At 41.7% G+C, this 23858-nt stretch overlaps 1 protein-coding gene and 1 long non-coding RNA gene across 9 annotated transcripts in view; one reads left to right on the top strand and one right to left on the bottom strand.

Annotated features, from left to right (window-relative positions):
• The window catches only part of LOC135294719 (uncharacterized), a 74806-nt gene extending 51976 nt beyond the window's left edge, over window positions 1–22830 (bottom strand). Inside the window, exons 1-3 of one of the 3 annotated variants that reach the window (XR_010356790.1) lie at window positions 5358–5629; window positions 5202–5270; window positions 4558–4687 (exon numbers count right to left, since the gene is read on the bottom strand). This is a non-coding gene — a long non-coding RNA (uncharacterized LOC135294719). Of the gene's footprint in view, window positions 1–4557; window positions 4688–5201; window positions 5630–22704 lie in introns of those variants that run through there. The other 2 variants (XR_010356792.1, XR_010356787.1) reach the window with 2 other exon arrangements.
• Window positions 22403–23858, top strand: part of SPAG17 (sperm associated antigen 17) — an 89269-nt gene continuing 87813 nt past the window's right edge. The window contains exon 1 of one of the 6 annotated variants that reach the window (XM_064410344.1): window positions 22403–22641. In XM_064410344.1, coding sequence (XP_064266414.1) covers window positions 22510–22641 — 132 coding nt within the window. In that variant the 5' untranslated portion in view covers window positions 22403–22509. Of the gene's footprint in view, window positions 22642–22872; window positions 23016–23300; window positions 23322–23858 lie in introns of those variants that run through there. The other 5 variants (XM_064410342.1, XM_064410345.1, XM_064410351.1 and 2 more) reach the window with 5 other exon arrangements.

The raw sequence follows: 23858 nt of genomic DNA, 5'->3' as shown, positions 1-23858 counted from the left end.
TCCCAGATACCTGGCAGATCAGGTCTTGTTCCTGCTTCTGGCCAAAGCTCCCTCCTCCTGAACAGTGAGATTATTGGTCGATAGAGGGAGGCTTCTGACCACGGGAAGCAGGAGCCTGGCCAGGACCCAGGTCAGGCTGCAGAATTTTTCGACAGAAAAGTAAGTGAATGTTCAGTCTTGCCACTTTTAGAAACAAATGCAATACCTATATATTTAGAATGGCTTGGTTTTGGTTGTTTATTTGGGGGGAGGGGGTGTTTGTTTTTGTTGCTGTTTTTAAGTAATAATACTTTTTGTGGTACATTCATTTAGAAAATCAAGCCAAACTTAACATTTTTCTGTAGGAAAGGGAGAGAATAATGTTTTTATCACTTACTCACTACAGTCATGATAACAAGGGATGTACAAGCATCATGGTGATTAGCAGAATTATATAATATCACATTTAGAAGAAAATTACCACTTCACTGCTGTCCATTAAAAAATATGTATCCAATATATTTGAAACACAGAAATACAAGCCTCTCAAAATTTTTCTTTTCTTTTTGACTATTTCTTTTTCCAAACTTGACAAAATTACTGTGGCTAAGAGATGACAATGGAGAAATGTGCACTATTTCTTTAAATCCAGAACAGGAAAAAGCCATATGCAATAGTAAGCCTAGAGAGTAACTTTGGAGATAGATCAATTTTCCTTAATCTAATAAAATTGAGAGGCAGCAGGAGGGTGCTTGTACTGATCCATATCATTCTGGTAGTTCAAACCCTTCCCAAATACTCTATCAAAAATGGGTGTTAAGCAATGTTGTAGTCTCACTGGGAAATTAATTTGTAGATTGTTCTTACGATTAGGACAGGAAGAGCAGTGTGTGCCAGAGGAAGCTGTGTGGGTGATTTTAGGCACATGACCAATTTGTATTTGCTAGGATATGGACAAAGATGTGCCAGTTTGCTCCATAAAAGCTCCCAAGTCTTCAAAGAATTTCAGTAAAGTCAGTGGAAAATTAAGCATAAGAAAAAACAGTCCAGTAACGGAAACAAGTAAAAATTAAAATAAATGTGTATCTAAAATGGTACCGTGATGTCAAAAGCAGAAGAAAAAGAAAAAAAAAAGCATTTTGACATTTCTAATTCTGTGTGTATTGCAAAAGTTCTTAAAAATCTTACACATTTTACATTTCTTTCTCTTTCCTCAGTTGTGTATTTTTTCACCTTTATAGAAATGGATTCCAAAGCCATTTTTATTACCCAAGAAGGAGCTTTCAATTGTATCAGAATATTTAGTCTTTAAAATATGGGAGAGGGAGGGGAAGGGAAAAAAAGATCTTGGAGTAAGAGGCTAGAAAGCACCAGACTGTTATTTTCCAGATGCAGGATAACCATCTATTTCTATTTTTATAGGCCAGTCCTGAAACACAAAGGACATGCTTCCCTCTTACGGGATTGCAGCTTGGGACTGTCAGACTTGTAGATCCAAAGGCTACAGCCCTTTTGGGATGCTCTCTCATCTTGCTGTCCACATACACAAACCAGTTGTACATGGGGTAATTAGGTCTGGGCTCAGGTGTAGCTGTCATGAAATTTCAGGAGTATTCCAAGAATACTGAGGGATGGAGCTGGGCCTGATCTGGCCTCCAGGCAGCATCCCGCAATGTTTGTGGTGCTTCTCAGCGAAGTCACTGCAGGAATAACAGCTGCTGCTGCAGCTTCATGGGTAAGGAAAGCTGGGAATAGCTTTGCTTTCCTAAATCACCTATACAAGTCCTAAGGGAAACTCAGATAACAGGGCTGAAAACGCACTTATTTGGGGCAACAAAGAAGTCAACAGGAAAACAAGGCAAAAAACATGTCAAAGATAAATGAAGCAGAGTAGGTATAAGCACAGATGCTAGAGATGTTGTTAGGGAAGCAGACCCCACGAAGATTCTGAAAGGGCTGAAGTGAGGATGAAACAAAATAAAGAGGAAGACACTTAGAGACTTATCAGAAGACAGGGTGCCACAGAAAATGTGCTGTAAGAACATCTGAGTGGGTGCATAAGAATATTGGACCGGCATTGAAGAGGATGAAAGAGAAAAGAAATCTAAGTTCAAAACATCACCAGTGAAACCAGGGATGTCATTCAAAATAAGGACTGGGCATCAATGAAGGAGAAAGAGGTAGACAGATTAAAAATTCAGAGAAAGAAATTAGAGAGACTGGAGACAGAGCAAGAAGGAGATTCATCAAAAATAGTCATCCAGAATCCTCAGTGCAGCAGCTGAGTCAGGCTTTTCATCAGGGGAAGACTTTGGTCTCAGTGGCAGGGAGTAGAACCATAAAAAGATCACAAGGTCTAAATGAGCATTTTAACAATGAAGCAGGGATTTGAGAGGAAGCAAATAGAGAGAAGAGGGAAGAGGCATAAAGCTGGACAGACTAAGTCAAGGAGAAGGAGAGGCTGTAGGGAGAGCTTGGTATTTAGAATCTGCATATTTCTTCCTTAAAGTGATGAGGCAGTTTATTTTGGAGAGGTTTATACTGTGTGGAGGGCAAAGGGGCTGTAGATGATCTGTCTCATGCAAGTTACAATTGAGCCACTGGTGTCAGGTGGCACAGGAAGAGTTAACTTGAAGTCCCACCAAGTGGCAGTACAGCTGCTGAAATGCATCTGTCAACAGAACTATTATTGTCATCAGATCAGCACAATGTCCTTGACCCTGGAGGTCAACTGCAAGGCATTAGCTGCTACACAGACAGAGCTGTCATGCTCCTGTGGGAACCCAAAGGTTACAAGACCAATTGGACCAGCCCCAAAAGCAAAACTGTCCTTCCTCATCCTACAGAGGTGCAGGTGGAGTGGTGTGACAGAGTTCCTCCAGTGCCTTTTTCCTATGGAATCCTAGGTTTAAACATTCCCTTTCAAACAGGCAAGGAGAGGGACTCCGCTTATTGCCTTTCATAGTCCCCATTTTTGCACATCACTAAAACATTGTGTGGTTTGTTGTGTGCAAAGCCTGCACTAGACATTGAATGGCTGGAGGCTGGAAGAGGGCAGGAAGTAGATTTGCCTAGGGGAAATGGCAGGAGTGGAAAGGGATGGGGAAAATAAGCAGCATGGGATAGAGGTTTTAGGACTGCAAGAGTGTACAGTTGCAAGATAGGACTAAGATGTCTGTGTTTTCAACCACAAGGAGATTAACACATTTTTATGTAACTGGTAGCCTTCACCAGTTGACTTCAGCAATGTTTTATATTATTTGTTTACAGTAAAATCTACTGTAGACTACTGTAAATCCATTGTAAAGTTTTACTGAGTAAAATCTCAGTTAAAGTTCTTGGCTGTCATAGAGGCACAGGGCTCTTAATGTCACATTTCCCTGAAGGGATGTGAAGTCTTAAAGCTAAGATTTCATTAGTGAACAATTTCATTAAATCTCCTCTGCTGATATATATAGACATATAATCCAGCGCTGTTCAATTTTCAAGCCTGGCAATTTCAACCCAGCTTAACTGAAATATTATCTAAATTGCATTTTTAAACAGGTGATTGGCAGTGAAATGGCAGCATTTCCCTCAATAGTAGAATATGGCAGCATGTAAGGGAGATGAGAGAAGGCAGAGGAAGAAGAGAACGAAGACAGAAAAGGTCAAAGGTAAAAGGAAAATAATCAGATTTTCTTTTTTTTAATTTAGTAAAGTGATTGTAAACTGTTAGTCTCAGCACATTTTTCAGCTTGTGGAGGTGCTCTTCCAGCTTACCTCCCCACAAGTGTGTTTTGATTTTTTTTCTTTTGAGGTAGCCCACACTAGCAAGACATATATATGTGGTACTTAAACCAGGCACAGCCTCCTACTATGTGTAAGCACGGAGAGGACTCTACCCTTTTGTTCATCTCCAGGTTCTGCAAATCCTGCAGCACTCATGAAGTCAGCTCAGCCCTCACAGCAGGTGGAAGCTCCCAGCCCCACAGCAGCTGTGCACAGACTTGATCTTCAGGTTTTCACACACAGTCCTCAACCTCCCCTGCCCAAGCTTTCTTTCCCTACTTGCTTCTTTTTTTTTTTTTTTTTTTTTTTTTTTAAATGCAGAAAGCAGTAACCCTTTGGCCCAGCTAGCCCCCCGCTATCAGATTCCAACAGAGGAATTTTGGGCATGAAGCTTCACAGAGCAAACAGGTCTCCCGCCTTCTCTAAATGTCTCCCCCTCCCGCTCTCCCTCCCTCTCTGTTGCTGGGAATCCGCCTTACCCAGTGCAGCAGGGACGATATTTTTGAATTGTGTTTATTTGTTGGCACCCTGGTGTGAAAGCGTTTCCCATCAACTCCATATTAATCTTGTCAGCAGTTTGTGAACATTTTCCTCTCTGCCCTAAGCAGTCCATGACTTTTGCGTCTCTTGCTCTCTTCCATTCCCACTTCCCATTGTATTTAAAGAGAAACTAATCTTCCTGGTTTTTGTTAAATTGACTTCAACCACGTCAAAATAGTAGAACGGGGATTGTTTTAGCCTTAGAAAAAGTGAAGTTAGAAATGCTGTGAATTGGCTTTTAGAAAAACATAGACAGGGATACAGTACCTAGTCTTTGCATGTACCTTTAGATGACCTTAAAAAGTCCTCAGATGATCTTTAAAAGTCCTCAGTCATTTGTCCCTGTACTCATTGGAACCACTGCTAGATTTTCCTTATCTTGAAAACTCCAGGGACACTGCAAACACAAAAAAACTGTATAACTTGAAAATTTTTTTCTTTTGAGATCTCCCACACTAGCAAGACATATATATGTGATATATATGTCCACATATATATAGTCCATTATCCATATTAATTGATACAGCCTTTTGTTCACTATATCCATCAATATATTAATACTTCTGTTACTTGATTACCCAAACAAGCCTGGGCATTTTTTGCAATCCCAGATTCATGATCCCTATTTCTCGGGTACATTGTGATTTTTATTTCAGGGTTATTTTGGAGAACGGAATTGAGAATATTTGCACTGAACAGTATTGCTCAGGAAAAGGCACTATTAAAATTTCTCTGACTGATGATACAATATTGGGAATGGATGGGGACATTACATATTGGGAATTATAAAAGAGCTAGCTGAGAGTGCCCATCACACAGGGACTGGACATATCCATCTCCCCCACCCCCATTAGAGAGGAAGATGATCTCCCCACCCCACTGGAAGACTGGAACTAGCAGCAACTCTGTACCTGTTTTGCTCGTGAGGATTCAGATGTCCAGGTGGGTCCTGGAGCCACTACCAGAACACCCAGCTGTATCTAGGATGGGTAATGCCAGCCTGAAATAAGCTCTAGCTGATTAAAAGTGAAACTGCTTGCTTATACAGCACCCCAGACTGTATTTACCAACTTATTTTCCCGGGATCCTTGCTAAATAGCCCAACCAAATGCAGGGCTTCAGACTTTTTGGTTCCTCTATGATAAGAGACCCAGGTATTTGGAAAACAGCACATGCAATCTCATCCTTCCAGATCTACAACACAGATGGGCATAATTCAGAGAAGCTTCTGAACTATGCCCATCTGTGAGCTAACTAAAAGTGTTCTGTAGCTGTTTGGCATTCATGTGATGGTAGTCACTCTCACCATTCCACCTGCACCCCTAAGGATGTGACTTTTGTGGGGACTCAGCCACTGTGCCATTACAATTCATTCTTTCATTACTTCACAAGCAGATCACTGTTATGTACCAGGGAGGGGCTGATACTTGAAGTAAATTCCATAGAGATGGGAGTGGGAAGTATTATTTGCCTTCTAAAGGAGCATCTTCCTGAGATAATGTGTCCCCACAGCCCTAGGATTTGTACCACATGCCTATTAGGCTCTAACTTTCTCTTTTTGACCCAAAATGGGTAGAGCCAATATGCATAAAACATTCCCTCTTCCCAGGATCCTGGCCTCACTGAAGCTAGGGATGGCTGATAAATCCAGACCCAGAATCTCCATATCAATCATATCATATCATATCATATCATATCATATCATATCATATCATATCATATCAATCATATCATATCTTTTCTTCTTTGTGATGTCCAAAATTCCCCAGATTTTTGGTACACTGTATAAATTGTTTATATGATCAGTGTTTCGGGAAAAGCATCAGCTATAGAATAGAAGGCAAAGAATGAGCTTTTATCTGTGTGAAGGAAAGTGGAGAGTGATTTGAATTTATAGTGTTGAGTTAACTGAGTAAGAATACTTTGTGATGCTGACTGACAGATGTTTTGTAAGAATTTGATAAGTACCTTACCTATGCTGTATCATCCCAAACAGAGAGGCCAATGACTTGACTGAAAAATTAGCAACCTGCTTCCTGTCCACTGAAAGTTAACTCTGATTTTTCTCTTTGACATCCAGGTTTTTCTACCACACTGTGGAGCTGTCTGCTTCAAGGTAGTTTCTGCCTCCCTTCAGATATCAAGAGAAAGATTGTGCTAAGCACTGAAAAGTGCAGCAAGGTGCATAATCTTGTACTGGTTAAAGATTAGAATGCAACAGGCAGAGGGCATGTGACCCTTTAGATGCTCCAAATTCAACTGATTCCATAACTCAGCCTCTTCCTGCAAGATTTCATTAGCAAGGAAGATTTAATTTGCTTTCTGTCTGAATACTCATCTCCTTGTTCTGCTAACAGAGCTACATCTTTCCATTCTGAGCTCTGATAGCGCCTCTGCTAGCAAATTTACATCAGACACAAGTGTGCCACTTTATTATTTATGTCAGCATCACCCTGGCTGGGACTAATGAGGCTTTGTGTGCCACAGGGCTGCAGCTTTTTCTTTTATTTATGTTAATGAGTCCTGCATAAAAGGTTTTGCCAAAGTCTAAAAACGTGCAAAACTGATGACATAATTGTGGGAGAGTCTACAGAATATGAAGCAGGATTAGGATACTATCAACAAATCAGAATTTAAGTATTGTTCCACTGGGCAAGGAGTGTTTTCAATTAATTTGTAATTAAATAAGGGAAGCAATTTAGTGAACTCAGAGAGATATTCCAGCAAACGGTTTATCTCATCAGTCTGAACCACACATTCCTCCAGAACAGGATCATTGTTTAGATCTTGGGCATGTCATATGATCTGACCTATAGGAGTAATTCAATAAAACATCAATATTTTCCTTCTATTAACCCTCAGTGTCATGCTGAATGGAGAGAGCTGCCTCTGCCTCCCTTCCCAGTCCCCATTAGATCTGTACCCTCTCTAACTGGTTGGACAGGTGTTATCACTAAGCAGCCGGGGGCTTTCAAACATAGTCAAACCAGACACATTCTCCAGCCAATTTGCAGCACAGCATTGATGTGTGGAGGAATGGAGATGAAGCAACTGAAGGACAAACAGAGGACAGAGACTGATGAAGGGGAAACACACACTGCTTTCACAGTGGAAAACAGTGTCAGATGAAGAGATTTCCAACTGACAAGATTTGCTAATTTTTTCTCCAAATATTCTTTATAAAATCCTTTTTCAATCAGACCCAGAAGTACAAGGTAGTTTAAGAGGACCTGAGAAAAGACAAGCAATTCCAGATGGAGTTCTGTGCATTAATATATTCAGGCAGGCAGAGCAGGGATTTGTTGATTGTTTAAAGGGCTTAGTGCAACAGCTGGGCACATTTTGTGTATGACCAAAAGTAAGAGCACAAGTGAATGCTGATGTCCAGACATCTGGCCTTATAGCTATTGTTCTTGGCTTTTTCATTTTTTTTCATAGACAGAATTATTCCATTAAGTAGACTGAGGGGGGAAAGATTATTATGATATGAGAGAGGAGCCAATAGAAGAGATTTAGGAGATAATTAAAAGGCGAAGTAAGAAAGAAAAACAAAATTAGGTGCAAAGTGAGCATAAGGAGATACAGCAGGAGACAAAACAGGTACAGAACTGAAGAATAAAAATGTTGGGGACAGGGAATTAGACAAAGGATTGAATGAAGTAGGAGACAACACAAGCAGAGGAGTAAAAAGAGGACCATAATAACCATATGCTGTTAAAGATTAATGAAACTGCTGCTAAAGAAATGAAGTCATAGACACATTTGGGGTAGATTTTTTTTTTCCTTTTCAAGTCTCCTCTCACTTTTCCTTCTCCTCTCCCTCTCTGTTCCTAGCCTTCCCTGCCTGGTCATGGTCATATTCATGGTAATACACTTGTTTAGAAAAATTAACTTAAAAAAATAATTTATAGACTTTTTTCTCATATTGATCATATTCTGAAATTAATTTTTTTAAAGTAGTAGTAGCATTAATGTTCAAAGGAAAATGTAGTCCTATCAGAAAGAATGGCTTTTGAGTCAGGACTGTTCCTCATTTTCTCATTGTGAAAACTATCAAAGCTTGGCCAAGTTCAAAGGTCACATTTTGATATGCGCAGGTCAGAGCTGTACATGTGAAGCCACTGAGGATTTTGTGCATTCCCTGCATGCATAAGAAGTCAAGTAGGTTGCTTCTTATAGTTACTGCTCCTGTAGTTAATAGTGGTAGGACAGACTCCCCTCAGGATTGTGATGATCTGCTACTGGCAATCAGAGAAAATGGTGGAGAAGACCTACTGAATGGAAGCAGATGTGGAGGGGAAAGGGAAAAGGGAAGGAATAAAAAACAATTGATACGGAGCAGGAAATTGACTGGAATGCTCAGGAAGGAATCTGAGTAAAAGGGAAGGCCATATTCAGAAGAATAGTGGAGGAGGCACCTGAAAAGGAAAGACTCAGCTTGGGGAAAAGGATGGAGTCACAAGCTATTTGGAAACCTGTCAGTTGAAGAGGTGTGGCAGGAGAGAAATTAATCCTAGTAAGAGTTGTGTACAAGGTAAAAAACTTGGTCTACATAGAGCCCGAGGCTGGAGAAGGAGCAGAGCACACAGAAGACAGAAAAAAGGGTGAACACCAAGGGGGATTGAAGATTCTGAGAAGCTCGAGTGGGACAGAGCAACAGAGATAGTGAGAAATACAGGTAGGGAGAATTACTGTAAACTCAGCGTTGAAGGGAAACACTGATCAATGAACTAGTCAATGCTAGTGACACAAATCAGAGAAGGGAGTCAGAGACAAGCTGAACCAAGAACCTGGGGCAGGCACAGGGGAGAAGGGATTGAACTTCAATATATACCTCTGAACAGGAAAAAGGAAGAACTGCAGCAAAGTTCACGGAAGAGAGATGTAACACAAGGATCACAGCTTGTTTGGAGCTGGCAGAAGGGATCCACTGTGATCACAGTCCCCATGGAACAAAGTTTGCATCTCACCACTCCTCTCCTGCCACACATTCTCTCCAAAACCCGATAGTTTGGGTTAGTACAAATTGTATGACCTCATCTCTTTTTCATGCTCCTTCACCGTCACATAGCAAACCTCTGCTGTTACCAGTTGTTTCAGTTAGCTCAAGTGACAGGGGCTTCAGAAAGTGACCTTAAGTTATCAGTTGTTAAGGATGTCAGTGTGATCCTACATAACTGGTTTATTTTTCCTTAAGCTCACCTTTCCTCTTTGAGGCCTAGGAACATAATTCAGAAAAATATTTTAACACAGTACTATTGAACTGTTAAGGTCAAAGACTTTTAAGTTGTTTAAAATAAGGACAGCATTTTGAGGTATGTATCAGGTCAAAAATATGAGGTTATGCTACTGTATGAATTTAACCCTGTTTTTCATACAGTTTGTGCTGTCATTCTGTATTAATTTATATTTTGTATCTAACAGTGAACTCAATCTCCAGCTTGATTTTTAGTACACTGAGACACAGTGTTCAAAATACCTGAAAATGGTTCCAACAAAAAAAATAATTATCTGCATCCTTCTTCAGCTACACGTCCTGCAAAGAAAATTACTATAACAGGAAACATAACTTTCAGAGGTCTTCTCTTTCTTTAGAAAGTCCTCCTTTCCTACTCCAGCAGCTGTGGTTCACCCTGTCCCTCTCAAGCTCCTAGAGGTAGGTCTCTTTAAGCTAAGGAGTGGCCTTGGTAATTTAAATACTGCTTGCAAAATCAGATTGTATTTTCACATTTCTATTTAGCAATGGGTCCTCATCTGAGTGTGACTCAAGCTTCTGTGCTGTTATGTCTTGTTTAGCTCAGAAACCTTAAAAGAGATTGCTTTCCTCCTGGAGAGACCAGGCAGAACTGGGTTACAGAACAACACAAACCCATGGGCACATAAGAATTGCCTTGGTTGTGGGGCTGTGGTTTTGTATTTACAATCTGCCCAGCTACAGGCATGGAACACAGCCATACACTTGGCTTGTTCATCTTTGTTTTGGTTGCACCAACACCTATAAATGAAACAAAAAAAACAGAAAAGGATTTTTGATCTTAACCGCTGCTGAGCCTTTGCCCAGCTGTACAACTTCTGGCTTTCCCTCATATAATTGTGGAAGGACCAGAAGCTCGATCCTCAGTCATACATGAACCTTCCCTTCAGCCAGGGAAAACAGTAGTTCTTATGAGGAGCCAAACAATACAGATGATAAGGCCACAAGAAGCCATTGTGATCATATGCTCCTGCATAACATAAGGCACAGGGCTTCCTTAAATTATCTTATCTTTGAGTTATAGTGTCTATTACAGGATAATAAAACATTCCATTTTGCCTGTTCCACATTAAATAAATGCTGCCTTGTTTCCAGTCTGAACCAGCCTGTCTTGAGTTTTACCCACTGCAGAATATCAGGCGTTTGTTAGCTGAAGTGAAGAGGTCTACAGTGAAGAGATCTGGTCTTCAGTTTGCCTTACCTGCTACACCTGAATGACAGGATAACTCCACTGAATGGTGTCATCTCAACAGTGCAGCTCCAAAAAAACCATGGACTTGAACACCAGTCATCAAAGACCCCCCTGCCTCCTTACAGAGCATTATAGAGCATTGCTGAGAGAGACCATTCCTTTCAAAGCCTGTGGGGATTCGTAGCAGGAAAGACGCGATGACTTTCAAAACACTGAAAATTGTTTATAATTGATGTGGTCACTTATAAATAGCTCCCACTTGATGTCATGTGGCCAGCTTAATTAAGTAGTGCAGAGCGTGTGCGGTCACTCACCTCAGATAGAAAAATCTGTATTGGGCCTTCACCCTAATGTGAATTTCCTGACCTGACAGATGGGGATTGAGTGTCTGTTTATGCCAAGAGGAGTTTGCTAACATTATTCCTCTAATTACTAATTATACCAGTGAAAGGGGCTTTACGGCCAGAGTCCTGGATACGTGAAACTTGATCATCAGAGATTTGCAGGAAAGATGGAAGATTGATGGGTGACATCAAACAGCTGACAAGGAGACCAAGGCAGCCAGACGGACAGCAGCTGCTCCAAGGGGCTTTGGGGGTGGGAGGGGGCAGCTGCTCGGGGGGACAGGGTTCTGTGGGGGAGCAGCACTAAGGAGAACAAGCCATTTTAAAATTTCGCACCCCCCTGTCATTTCAGATATGCATGTGTCTAATCTCCTCGGGCTTGAGGCTGCCTGGGAGAGCGCATCCCCCAACAGGTGGTAAGGCAAGGGCAGAGCAGCAGGGCCGAAGGCAGTTGCTGCTGCAGAGGGGCACCAGCTTCAGCTGCAGCAGAGGACTCCACAGGATGCTGTGAACAGCGGATCAAAGAGGAGGTGGAGGATGTAAAACAGCTCTTCTGGGCCTCAGGTTTTTCAGATCCAAGCCTGAATCTCAGTGTGTCCATTCCCTGAGGCCCCAGAAAACCTGTCCCAGTCAGCTACAGAGTGAGGCCAAGGACACTGTGAAAAGCTCCCTTGCAGGGCAGTTTCCTTCTCTGAAAGACACAGGGGGTGCATAATGTCATCAAGCTGCATCAACACCTGTTTAGGGGACCAGACCTAAATCATCCTGGTGGTCTGTGACTTAATGGTGGCATCAGCATGTTGCCGGATTCTCTGAAAGTTATTTGGGCCAGGCTGGTCTGTGCTTCCCCTGCCCTGCCAGCATCTGGTGGGCTGGTGACTGGTACTGCACCACAGGGCTTGTACAAGTTCAGTCTCCAGGGATTCTGCCATAGTGTATTTTATGTGGTCTGCAAACCACTGGTTTTCTTAGCATTCTTGGGAATCACAGGGATTGGCTGCCAGAGCTTCCCCTACATGCTGTGTTGCCTAAACTTCAGATCTCCCCAGCTGCAGCCACCCTGCCTGTGGAGACTCTGTGGAGACACAGAGACTCCCACACCAACAGGGTCCTTCTGCTGGAGGAGTTAAACCAGGATCTTGAATGACATTCCCTGAGTGGACACAAAAGTCCTGGCACTCATACAGCTTCTCCTGTCCCCACCATGAAGAGGATTAATTATCATAGACCACATGACTACATTAGCAAACCAAAGCCCATATCCTGCCCAAACCCTCTATTGTACAAACCAGAGGGACAATTGGAAACACATAAACTGGGAGTCCACCGAGAAGCTGAGAGAAAACAGCTTTCACTGCCCTGCAGCAGTAGGCATCCAGCTGATTTCTATAATGTTAATTTGAAATCTATTCTTGAAAAGGGACAAGTGCTTGGTTTTGCATTCTATTAATATGAAGGAAGTATGGAGACAAACAGTGAACTGTGCTTATGAAAATTGGTTTTTGCTCAGTGTAACAGAATACAGTAGTGTTACCACAGGGATGAGTAGATCTGTGATATTAGAAACTTTTCCACTAGTACAGTAAGCTGAATTTCAAAGTGGTATGATACACAGTGTACATGTACATCAAAACATAAATAAACTCTACTGCCATCTAGCCAATAATCCAGGTCTCTACCATAAACTTTATCTCAGGTAACAAGTCTACCTTCACCAGATTTGTCAGAATATTTTCATAATTTGGAGTATTTTCCAGAGGTCTAGGTCATGAGTGTAAGTTTGAAACAACCAAATAGTAAGATAAGAAACACTATGGTTTCATGATTCAGCATGTACACACATCCCACTCTCTCTGCTCCAGGTGAAGTGCAGAGGTCAACTCTGTAACACATATACATGTTCGTGAAGGATGGAATCCCTACTGATGTTTGCTTTCCTATGCTTGTACTTTTCATAGATACAAAGTACTAAGCATCTGTTAACTTAGAGAACAGTCTTGCTCTTCCACTGCTGTCAAGAATCTCACCTGATTTTTGCAGCTCCAGCTTTACAAATGCCTGAAAACACAGGCATTTGTTTACTGAAACACACTGAAAATATGAATATTTAATATTACAACTAGCTTTGCTTTGTCTTGTTCTTTCTTTCTTAAATTTATGTTTTAGACGTACTACTGTACAAAAGTGTCTTATGCACTTAGAAAAAAACACTCAAAAAACACTACCTCAGATTCCCATACGTAACTCAGAAAGCAGCTGAGCAAAATATCCCCAGTTTGATCTTTATCAGGCTGATAAGCTGGTCTTTTAAAAAGTCTGATGCAAGTGAGTTCCAGGGCCTCCCATCTAAGAGCCTTTTAAAATGTGATTAAAATATTCTATTTCCCCACTGTCTTGAGGAAAATAATGGATTAATTAGTGTGTGCATAATGTTTCTTCCTTTCAACAATTTTTTAAATTCCAAATACATAAGTGAAGGTTTAGATAATGGTATGGGAGGATGGGCAAGTGAATGGGTTAAGGCAGGTCAAGACATCTCAGTTTAAAAGGACATTGAACACATAGCACAGTCTCAAATGGTAATATTGCCATGCCTCACTTGTAGTGTATTTGCATTAAGAGAATTGGAATTATTTTCTTCCAGCCTCAAATGCCTGCCTTTAGTGCATTCTCACCCTTCACCATGTTGGAGCAGTGATGCAGTGGCTCCCAGGGTTCTGAGCTCTGTCACTCCTTTGTTTTCTCCATTCATTTTCGCATTACTTCTATTGGTAAAATCAGGATCAAGAATGTACTCATTCTTTCAAAAGGTCACTCTGTTCCTGGCTAGTTGATGAAATATGAATGATGGAATAAATGAAGCCTTGAGGAATGCCTCCCAAAGGCCAAGCTGCATCATCAATAGTCTTCTATCATGAACACCTGGGGAAAAAAAATGGTTTATGGCACTGTGAAGCCTTCCATCATTTTGCCATGTTCTGAAAGCAAAGAGGACAGTGCTTTCTACAGGGCACTCCACTGTTCTTGGAAGGAAAGATCTCCAAATCTCTGATTTGAACAGGATCCCAGTAAATGTAGTGAATCAATTGTCTAGCATTTCCTTGAAATCCATTAGAGCCACTGGATGAGAAGTGCTGCCAATCATACCTATTAGCTAATGCTAATACCTATAGCTAATTAGCTATTAGATTAGCACCTGTTGCTAATCTACTCATGCTGGCAGAAAAGAAGGGTGATCTACCCCAGTCTGCCCTGTTCTTTCCCTATCAGTCAGCACTCTGATCAGAAGCAAGGATACCTCTAGTGATCCAGGGCATGTAGGTGAAGATGAGCAAGGCAGGTACAAAAGCTCAGGTCACTCAAGGTGTCTGGGGAGCTCAGTGCCTACAGATTTGGGCTTCAGCCTCTTGTTCAAAGCATCTAGAATTACTTGAACTCTGATGGCAAGGTCTGAATGAGGTAAGTGTTGAGCTTTAGTAGTCAATAATTTCTTTACTTCAGAACTGATCAGCTTTTCCCACAGCTTACTTACTGCCCCAAAACAACCAACAGAGATATATTTGCTCCAGCTTGGAATCTAAAGTACCTAGCTCCAGAAAGGAACATAAAGTGCTGATTTAACCTTTTGTGCAAAAGCTGTTATGATCTCCAAAATATGATTCCATCACTTCTGAAATGAAAACCATTCTAGGAGTGATTCATTTTCAGAGCAGTATTTTATTCTATCCAAACTCTCACACTTTTTGGTGGCAAAGCTCTCTCTTTGTAGTGTTGTCTAAACAACATTACACTAGAAAATTTTCTATTTCAGTTAATTAACCTTCTGTTCTGGAAGACAATATTTGCTGTTACAAAATAAAAAAAAAAAAATTGAAAGACCAATTAAATCTTGCAAATGTTAGCTGTTTGTCTAAATGGAAACCAGACATGTTGCAGCTCATTGATCCACACTGGTAGTAATGGCACTCAAGGTTTACTGGTGAAAGTTTGCAGTAAAAATAACTAATTTGTCAGTGTTTTCTTTAAATTATTATTGTTTAGTCATCAGAGAATTTTGTGGGATGACGAAGAAAAGCAAAGATAATTCAAGGCAAGTGAAAAAATATGTTTTCACCAAAAAAGCCTTCTATTGGCATGTAACTCGTATTTTAAAGAAAACTAAGAAGTCTGCTTTCTTTCATTTTGCTCACAGTCCTAATTTGACATACCCAATAACTAACACAATGACATTACAACATTTACATACTCCAAGCCTAAGTGTGCAGTTGAGAATTAGAGTTTAGACACCATAGCTGGTACATTGGGCCAAACTGCTGAGCTCAACTGTTTATCTCAAATCACTCCACATTATTTTCAAATGCTGACTACCACCTCTCTTAAAAATCACTGGATACAAAAGTGATACTAGAAAAGCATGATCTGAAAGCACTGGCACAAGCAAGTCAATGCAAGTGGAGCATGGCCAGATTTTAGTTATGCACTGTACCTTCCCCATTAATGGCCCTCCACATCTTGCAGCCCTGCCACAGTAAATGTTTTGCTTTGTCTGAAGTAATGAGATGGAGAGAGATGGAAAAAGGCCTGCTTTTTCATTTTGACTAATCTTAATGTGAGTTAAGGAATTTGACTGATGGGAATTAGTGCTAACACAGTTTGTTAACTAAGAAAAGTGTTAATTAGAAATGCTTTTGAACTCAATCTCTGCAATGATATAATATAAAAACTTGCCACATTTTATTTTCTTAAATCTTACTGAATCCATATGAATGGCTGGTCATGGCAAAAGCTATCCAATGTTGATGATAAAGCATTACAAAATCTTCTAACTTTTATTTATTATACAGCATCTGTCAGTAATAAGTGGAGCTTTTACATTAAAGCAAGTGTTAGCATCTCATAGAGATGAAAATATTGTTTATCTTTCCTAAAATTATTTAATTTGATCTTTAAATAAATAGTTCTCAGAATTAAATAACTTTGAGAGAGCCTTGGTTTTGCTGTCATTTGCAGAAAAAAAGACACACAAATTATTTCAACTTCCCATATTGTTAAGACTTGCTAAAATCTTGCACAAAGGATACATATGTGGATTTGATGGGGCATAAAATTGTCCTTTTTTGTGGTCATTTTACATAACTGCATAATGTCCTTCCAAAGAAGCTGAAGAATGCTACTCCCTTACAGATAATTCCACAAAAGTAAGCTACATTTCATAGTACTTTCCAACTCTCTCTGTCTTGGTAGCACGGTGCAAGATGAGGCCCTGGCAGGCAGAGACTGCCAACAGCCTGCTCATCTCCATCACCTGGTTCTCACCACCCTTTTCGTAGTAACAGGGGCTACAACAGTTGCAGGGGACATTACACAGGTTCACGCCTAGATCCTGGTGCCCTTAGGAGTAAGTAAATTCTGGAATTATATGGACTTTCTATAGGAGGGCTCACAAATTTTAGGCTTTGAACTCACCAGCTATCACAGAAGCCAGCCTTTCCTTACTCTTTTATTCCATTTAATTGCCTGGGAAATGGTGGTAGTGGGGTGCCCAATAAAGAACAAGAGAGGAGGCATTCCAGCACAGCTGATGAGGAAGAAGACCACACCTGCACAAATATGTTAATTGCAGCACTGTGCTTGGAGTTCACAGGATGGGGTTCTTGGCAGGTGTAGCTCAGATCACATGGACCAGCTGTGTTTAGAAGCAAGGACTGGCAGAAGAGAAGTGCTGGTGAAAGACGAGCTCCTGCTGAGCAATGCTAGATTTGATTCTTTATGGTGCCACAGTGTGGGGTCCAGTTTGAATTCTGAGATGCAGGATAAGAAAAGCTGGTGAAGGAGGAATGATGCAGGTGGGGAAGAGAGAAGCACAGGATGCTCTCTTCTAGTCTGCAGTAAAGAGAGAGTAGCTGTATATCAGGGTTATGAAAGAGTAAAGGATTTAGTGGGTGACACCGTAAGGCATGATAGTGTTTTGTGATATAGCCTTAGGACTGGGAAGTTTAGTCATGGCTGTTTTATAAAGCAGATTTCAGGCACTACCATGACTGAGAGCCAAAATGGAGCAGGAAATAGTCATTACTCCATGTACTTCTTTCCAAAATGTGCTTACTGAACCAGATCTATTGGGGGGTGAATATGCTCAATAAAAAGGTTGAGAAAGAAATGAGGGGGAAATAAAGTCAAAGCAACAGTTTCAGTATAGTCTATAATGTGGCAATTTAGTTATTCTGCCATTAGACATCACTTAAAGAAAATCCAGCTAAAAACTAAAAGTTCACTGAATAAGACTACCAAGGCCAAAGAAGTATAGCCCTAGCCATTAAGTTACTCCAATTCTAGTGCAGCTTACACTTATTTTTAAAAATAATATCTTGTTTTTAAAAAAAATAAACACACCATGTCTTTCCACCTCTTTTCATCAATATTTTCATTGCAAACTCTGGCATACAAGCTCAAGTCTGTTTACCCTCTATGGTGCTAATGTTTGTTTTTAATGGATTAGAAACTTTTTTTTTTCACTAGTAATGGCATAATATTTCAAATCCTACTTATTTAGACCTTGCTTTGTTTGGCTGTTGAGAAATGTTAGCAGTTAGTGCTCAGCACTACTGTGCGAGGCACTCTTTCTGGATGGTGGTAGAAGTAAGGACTGCTACAGAAGCAGATCTCCGTGGAAGATTTTATAACCTTAGGGAAACTAGTCCTTTTGTGCCAGAAGAAAGCATACAATGATGCAGGATTTGAAAATGCTAGAGAATTGAGTGGAGAAGGGGAGTTTAGCTTTCTGGAAGACTGGGAGAATGTCTTTGGATTTCTTCCTTTAAAAAGAAATAGAAAAACTTGTGATCTGTTTTGGAAATGATCAGGAATAAAACCTGAGATACCCGAATTTCGATTTTTTTTTGCTGGCTGATAGCAGTGGTCTACTTCCAAAATTCAGTTACCTAGAGACAGTAGAACTACAATACCAAATGCAGGAATCTTTCTTTAAAGAGACTGTTGCACAGCATCCAGCTGGAATTTGGAAGTAATTTTACTGACAGATGATAATGGATTTCATTTTGAGCTTTGCCAGGAATCCTTATGCCATTTGCTACAGAAAGGAAAAAAACATTCTCCTTGCATATGCATGCACGTGGGAGAGCATACTAAGAAAGCATCATTTCCAAAATTAAATACAGGGCCTTGCAAGTTTTGAGATTTTTTTTGTGGTAAAACAAAGTTGGTGGAGACTCTTAAATGTAAACATATTTATATACAGAAAGTTTGATATGTTCTGTATGTTATACTTGTGATAAACAACAGAGGCTACAAACACTTATAACTCAGTGTGGCTGGAAACATTTGAGTGAAGAGAAAAGACCACTGACTGGCCAGACACCCACTAAATGCAAGAGCTGCAGGGAGAAGGGAATATCTACAACTTGCTTTGCTTTTGGCCATGTTATTAGATGGACCAGCTTAAATAGGTAAGGCCCAGAGCGTGCAGAGAGTGGCCAAGCACTGGAGGGCAGGCCCTGCCAGGTGGTGGATGGACTCGTCTGAATTGCATTGTCTTTACAATCCAGCTGTTCCCTTTCCCTCTAACCATCCCTGCAAGCTCTCATAGCTCAGCGAACATCTAGCAACCCGGAAGGCCCATTGCAGTCTGAGGAGAGGTTGTTTTATTGTCTCATAATTAGAACTCAGTCTAATGAAGAAGTTTCTTGGCACTAGAATAATAAGAGCACCATGACCTATTCAGAAGGGGAATGTGTTAATATATTTACACTTGGCTTAACCTTTACCCCTTTCAGGGCACATGCACTTACAATTTACTGATGTAGAAATAACCTTTCTAGATACTAAAGCCAAAACAGATACTTGGTCCAGATCCACAGGGCCAATTCAGCCCATGTGGGAAGCTTTATGCAAATTACATAAACAAATTTAGAGACTAAGAAATAAATTATAAAGAATCACTTGGTGGCCAGAGCAGCAACTGTAGGCAAAGACCTCCTACATCCAGCTTGGTATGTGAGAGTTCAGGGAGGCTTTGGTAACACATGCTATAGCTGTCAAATCTGTGTAACTTGTGAGACACTTGTGTCCTGGGGGTTGCAAACTTCAAGCAAAAGCTGTTCCCAGCCCAGATGCTGCCGTGCTATGAAACTGGAAAGGAAAGCAAAATGAGTTTTATGTTCCTCCCTTTCTTCCTTTCTGAGGGGAAAAAGGGCTGAACAATGTTCTCTTGGGGGGGTGGGGGGGTTAAGGGGGAGGAAGTGTGCTTTTTTCTTTTTTCTTAATACCTTTCTTCTTCTTTTAGAAATATAAGGAGGATGGAAGGCTGTTTCCTTAGCAGTGCTGAGGGCCATGTTAGCTGTTCAAGACAACTTTTCTGGCCAGTTTTAGAAAACAGAAACAGCTTTCTGAAGCCATAATTCAGGAAGCCTCCCTGTTTCAGCAACATTTAAATCTTATGAAAGCAGTGTAAAGCAATTAAGTGTTTTCTTAAGGACTCAAGCAAAGAGATTCTGTTTACTTCCCAACCAAAGCTGAGAAGGTGATGGTTCTTACTGAAAAGATCATTTTTTCCAAATAATTTTCAAGAATTTAAAATAAGCACATTTTTAAAACAAAACAAGCAGGATTAAAATTAAATTCCCCTCTCAGTTAATAAGGCTTTAATTAATAAGAGTCAAAACCTTTACTGGTTCTTTAGACAGCCATAGTATTTCAGAAAATATCAAGTAGAAAAAAAACCTGACATGTAAAACTAGTAATGCCTTTCCACTCCCCCACTTCACTGTAGAACAAGGAAGTGCAAATGTTCTTTAAGTTGCCCTAAAAGAAAAGGCAACCAATGTTCCTTCTCTTCCTGAAGGAGGTAAAGAGTATACCTCATTTTTAAACACTCTTTCTATACTACTATGAAAAGTGGAGGCATGCAGACATGCTATTGTGTCTAGCTACTCCACAGTACACTACAGAACTGTAGTGTAATAATAATACTCCAGCATTAACCATGCATGCTTTCTTACCATGCTGTATAAACTCACAACACACAGGCTTGTTAACCTGTCTCCCAGGGAAAGGTGAGCTATGCTTTATTTACATAGAGTGTACTGTAAATTCATGCCTTCCACACATGTATTTACTCCACACATGTATTCATAAGTGGTGTTTTTTAATAAGCCAAAAAATTAAAGGCTGATCTTGGCATTTTTATGTTGCCATTCTCCCTAAAAAAATCTCACCATAAATATTCCTGTCACACACAAAGTTATCACAGATACTCCCTTTAACTTTTGCACTAGACCAAATTTCACTTCTTGGAAATGTCCAGTTTACATCTGCACATTCCTGTTTTCTGTGAAGGTACCCCAAGCTGCATACTGTCTCTCTGAATCTGAAATTTGCCTATTCCTCTAACCTGAGGCTTATCAGTATAGCTGAATTACATTCAGGTTTGCTAATACAAGTTTTGAGATTGCAGCAGCTTCATATTTTAGTTATCAGAAGGAAGCTGAAGTTTTTCAGATGGTTCAGCTGCAAAACATGCAGCTGGGTGTTGTGCAGTCCAGACCATTTGGAGGAAACAAAGGCTGTAGTTTCCCATATTTCTGATTTGTCTGTCTGTTTCACAATTTAACCCAGGGGGTTTCAGTGATCTGGTTCACAGCTTGGCCTACAAGCATCTTTGGCAGCACAACAAAATGGACAGGGACAAGCAGCCAAACAGGACATGTCTTCAGCTGACTTCACTGATGGATAACCCATTTTATACATTACAACCCTTTGTAATAGAGCATAAATAGAGCATTACCTCCACCACTCTCCTTTGTTTGTGAGAGTGGTGGAGGTAATTTTAAATGAACTGGTATAAAGTCCTAGTGATCAGCAGTCCTACTTCAGCTGGACTTGCTATCTGCCACAACAGCCAACAATAAACAAGTTATCAAGATGAATTTGCTATGGTGGTCAGCAGAACAAAACCATTTCCTTCAAATAGTTCTCATGCATCAGGCAAACCCACAGTAGATATAAAAAGGCCAGCTCATGGTTCTCACAGCTACTGTTTATGTTCTCAGAGCTGTTGGCTGGCTAACATCAGCCTCTCTGGTTTTTAACCTTCCAATGATCTGAGCATACAGATCCAGGTATGGGCATAATGAAACAGTTATCATTTCCCACCAAATTCCTGGAAATGCACATTCCACCCACACCATCAAGATCTGGGTGCACAACCCTTTCCTGTCACTCCTCCTGAAATTTGTATTTATTCCTGAAAACTGAGCCATGAAAAATCTAAAGGGTGGTTCATATTTAGGATATTTAGAAACATTATCTGTGCATTCAACCCCAAACCTCTCTACTGCTCTGCTACATCAGCTGATCCTGTCCCATTTCTCTTTTCCATACTCTTGTCAGTGGACCTCTGTGGGCATGGGCTGTGTATCCAATACTTTAGTGAGGAATAAGGATATGGTGGGAATGTCATACAGCCTGTTTCTTTGAACAAGTGAAGCCTGATTTTTGTTGTTGTTATTAGTTTGGGTTGGGTTTTTTTTGTGGGCGATAAAAGGAAAACTCAAAAAAAGAAAAATGGATACCAGCCAAGAGATGGGTTGGGGAGAAATGTTAATGGATGTTGGCAAATCTACTGTGCAGCTTTCCCATGTTATTAACTGTATCACTATTTAGAAATGCTGGGAAGATACCTTTCTGCAAATTAAAAAGATGAGAGATTTGCCTGTTACATCCCCTACGAAGCTAAATTCCTATTCCTTCACTAAAGCTGCGTAATGAAAGGTGTTTTATACAGCACACACACTAGGTCAGTATCATCCCAGAATGAAATCCTGACTAAGGCAGTAACACACTGCACAGCAGGATTTTAAGCTCTGACGAAAATAAAATAAAGATTTGGAGGCTCTGAGCAACCCCGGTCGGTATATGGGGGTGGGGGAAGGGCAGCATGTGGTTTGGGGTATTTTCACCAAATGTTAAATCACACAGAATATTTCACTCGTCTCCAGTGTGAGATCACGACATGACTCCTCTGTAATGAATTCTTTATCTTGGCAGCTCTCCTGTTTTCTCCCAACAGTGCCTCCCTCTCCCCTTCTGGTCCCAGTGCCGTAACATATGGTAGTATTTGGAGAGCCACTTGGGCCTGGGAGCTGGCCTGGCTGCCCACACCTGCGTGGCCCCTGCCTCGCCACTCGGGTCACGCTCCAACACCGGGCCTGAGCTTGCTCCTTCACCCTCCTCAGGGGCACGCCTGGTGCTGCCATGTGGCCCTGGGAACGCGATGTGTCACTTGGTGCCCTGGGAATGAGATGCGTCACTTGGCGTCCCTGTGAGCGTGTGTCATCCCAGAACTCCCCACGCAACCTCGATGAGGCTTCTCCTTCAGGTGGCCGTGATGGGGGCCACTCATTGTCTCAAAAATGACGATGGAAGTACCCAAAAGCCCCAAGAGAGTGCACAGAATCCATTGGGTTAGAAGGAACCACAGTGGATCATCTGGTCCGACCTCCCATGGCACAGAGTTGCATCCCGATGGTTCTTGCCTCTCTCCAGTGAGTGACACTCCACAACCTCTCCAGGCAACCTGCCGCCCGCACAGCAAAGTTCGCACTCACATTCAAGTGCAACTTCCTGGGCATCACTTTCTGCCCGCTGCCCCTTGTCCTGCGGCTTGGCATCACCGAGCAGAGCCCGGCTCCATGCTCTGACACCTCCCGAGGCCGAGCAGCCCCAGCTCCCCCGGCCGGGCCCAGCGCTCCCCGGCCGGGCCGGCTCCGCGCGCGGCCGCCGTCTCCGGGGCGACGCCTGAGGCCGCCGGGGCCGCCGCACCGCCATGGGCCCCAAGCAACCCAAGTCCGGCCGGGAGACGGCGGTGTCCGGGCTGCCGAGCTGGGAGCCCGCGCTGGTGTCCGCCCGCCTCGAGGAGGTGAAGGCAGCCGAGGGGCAGAGCCGGCGGCGCGGGGGAAGGGGGAGCGGGCTGCAGGCGGCTCGGGCCGCTGCCCCGGCCCGGGGGTCGCGGCTGCCGGGGGCTCCAGGGGGGCCCGGGCAGGGCCGTGAATGGTCCCGATGTGCGGCGGAGCCCCCCTGCCCCTTTGCCCCCCGGCACCGAGCGTGGCCCTGCGGGTTCCTTTGCTCCTCCTCGCCTCGGCACTTTCCTTTCTGGGCGCTGGGTGCCAAGTTTCGGCTCGGAGTGAACTTTTTATAAACTGCTGAACAACGAGGTTTGATGGAGGTGCTGACACAGCATTAACTGTAGCGTTGAAAATGTGAGGCTGTAATTTTCCTGCCCGAGTGTGTGCAGCTAAAAGGCACTTTTTTTCCTCCTCCTTTTTTTTTTATTTTTTTTTTTTAACAGTGTGAGGATCTAAAGGCATATTTAGATTTCCAGGTTCTGTGTAAGCAATGTAATTCTCATAAATCTTGACTTGCTAGAGAGAATTTGGTTTCAAAATAGGGTGGTAGTTTAGCAAACAATAATATTTATCTCACGTGTGTTTATCTAGCACGGCTTCTGCAAGTGAGACAAATTGCTTCCGTGGTTTCCTTGTTTTCTGGATTCCTGTTGTGCCCTATTTAAAAAAAAAAAAAGAAGAAAAACAAAAAAAAAGAAAAAGAAGCCATTTTTAATTTTTTGTTTTAGCTGATGTGGGTTTGTGTTTTGTTGGTTTTGGTTTTTTTTTTTCTTTTAATATGCCAGCAACACTGGTTAAATATGAGGAATTTTTAATTCAGGAGGAGGCTTTTAAACTGGCTAATTGCTTTTCCTGAA

This window comes from Passer domesticus, chromosome 2 (genome assembly GCF_036417665.1).
Source record: "Passer domesticus isolate bPasDom1 chromosome 2, bPasDom1.hap1, whole genome shotgun sequence".
Classification (NCBI taxonomy): Eukaryota; Metazoa; Chordata; class Aves; order Passeriformes; family Passeridae; genus Passer; species Passer domesticus.
The sequence above is the reverse complement of the archived record's forward strand: the minus strand, read 5'-3'. Positions and strand labels throughout refer to the sequence as shown.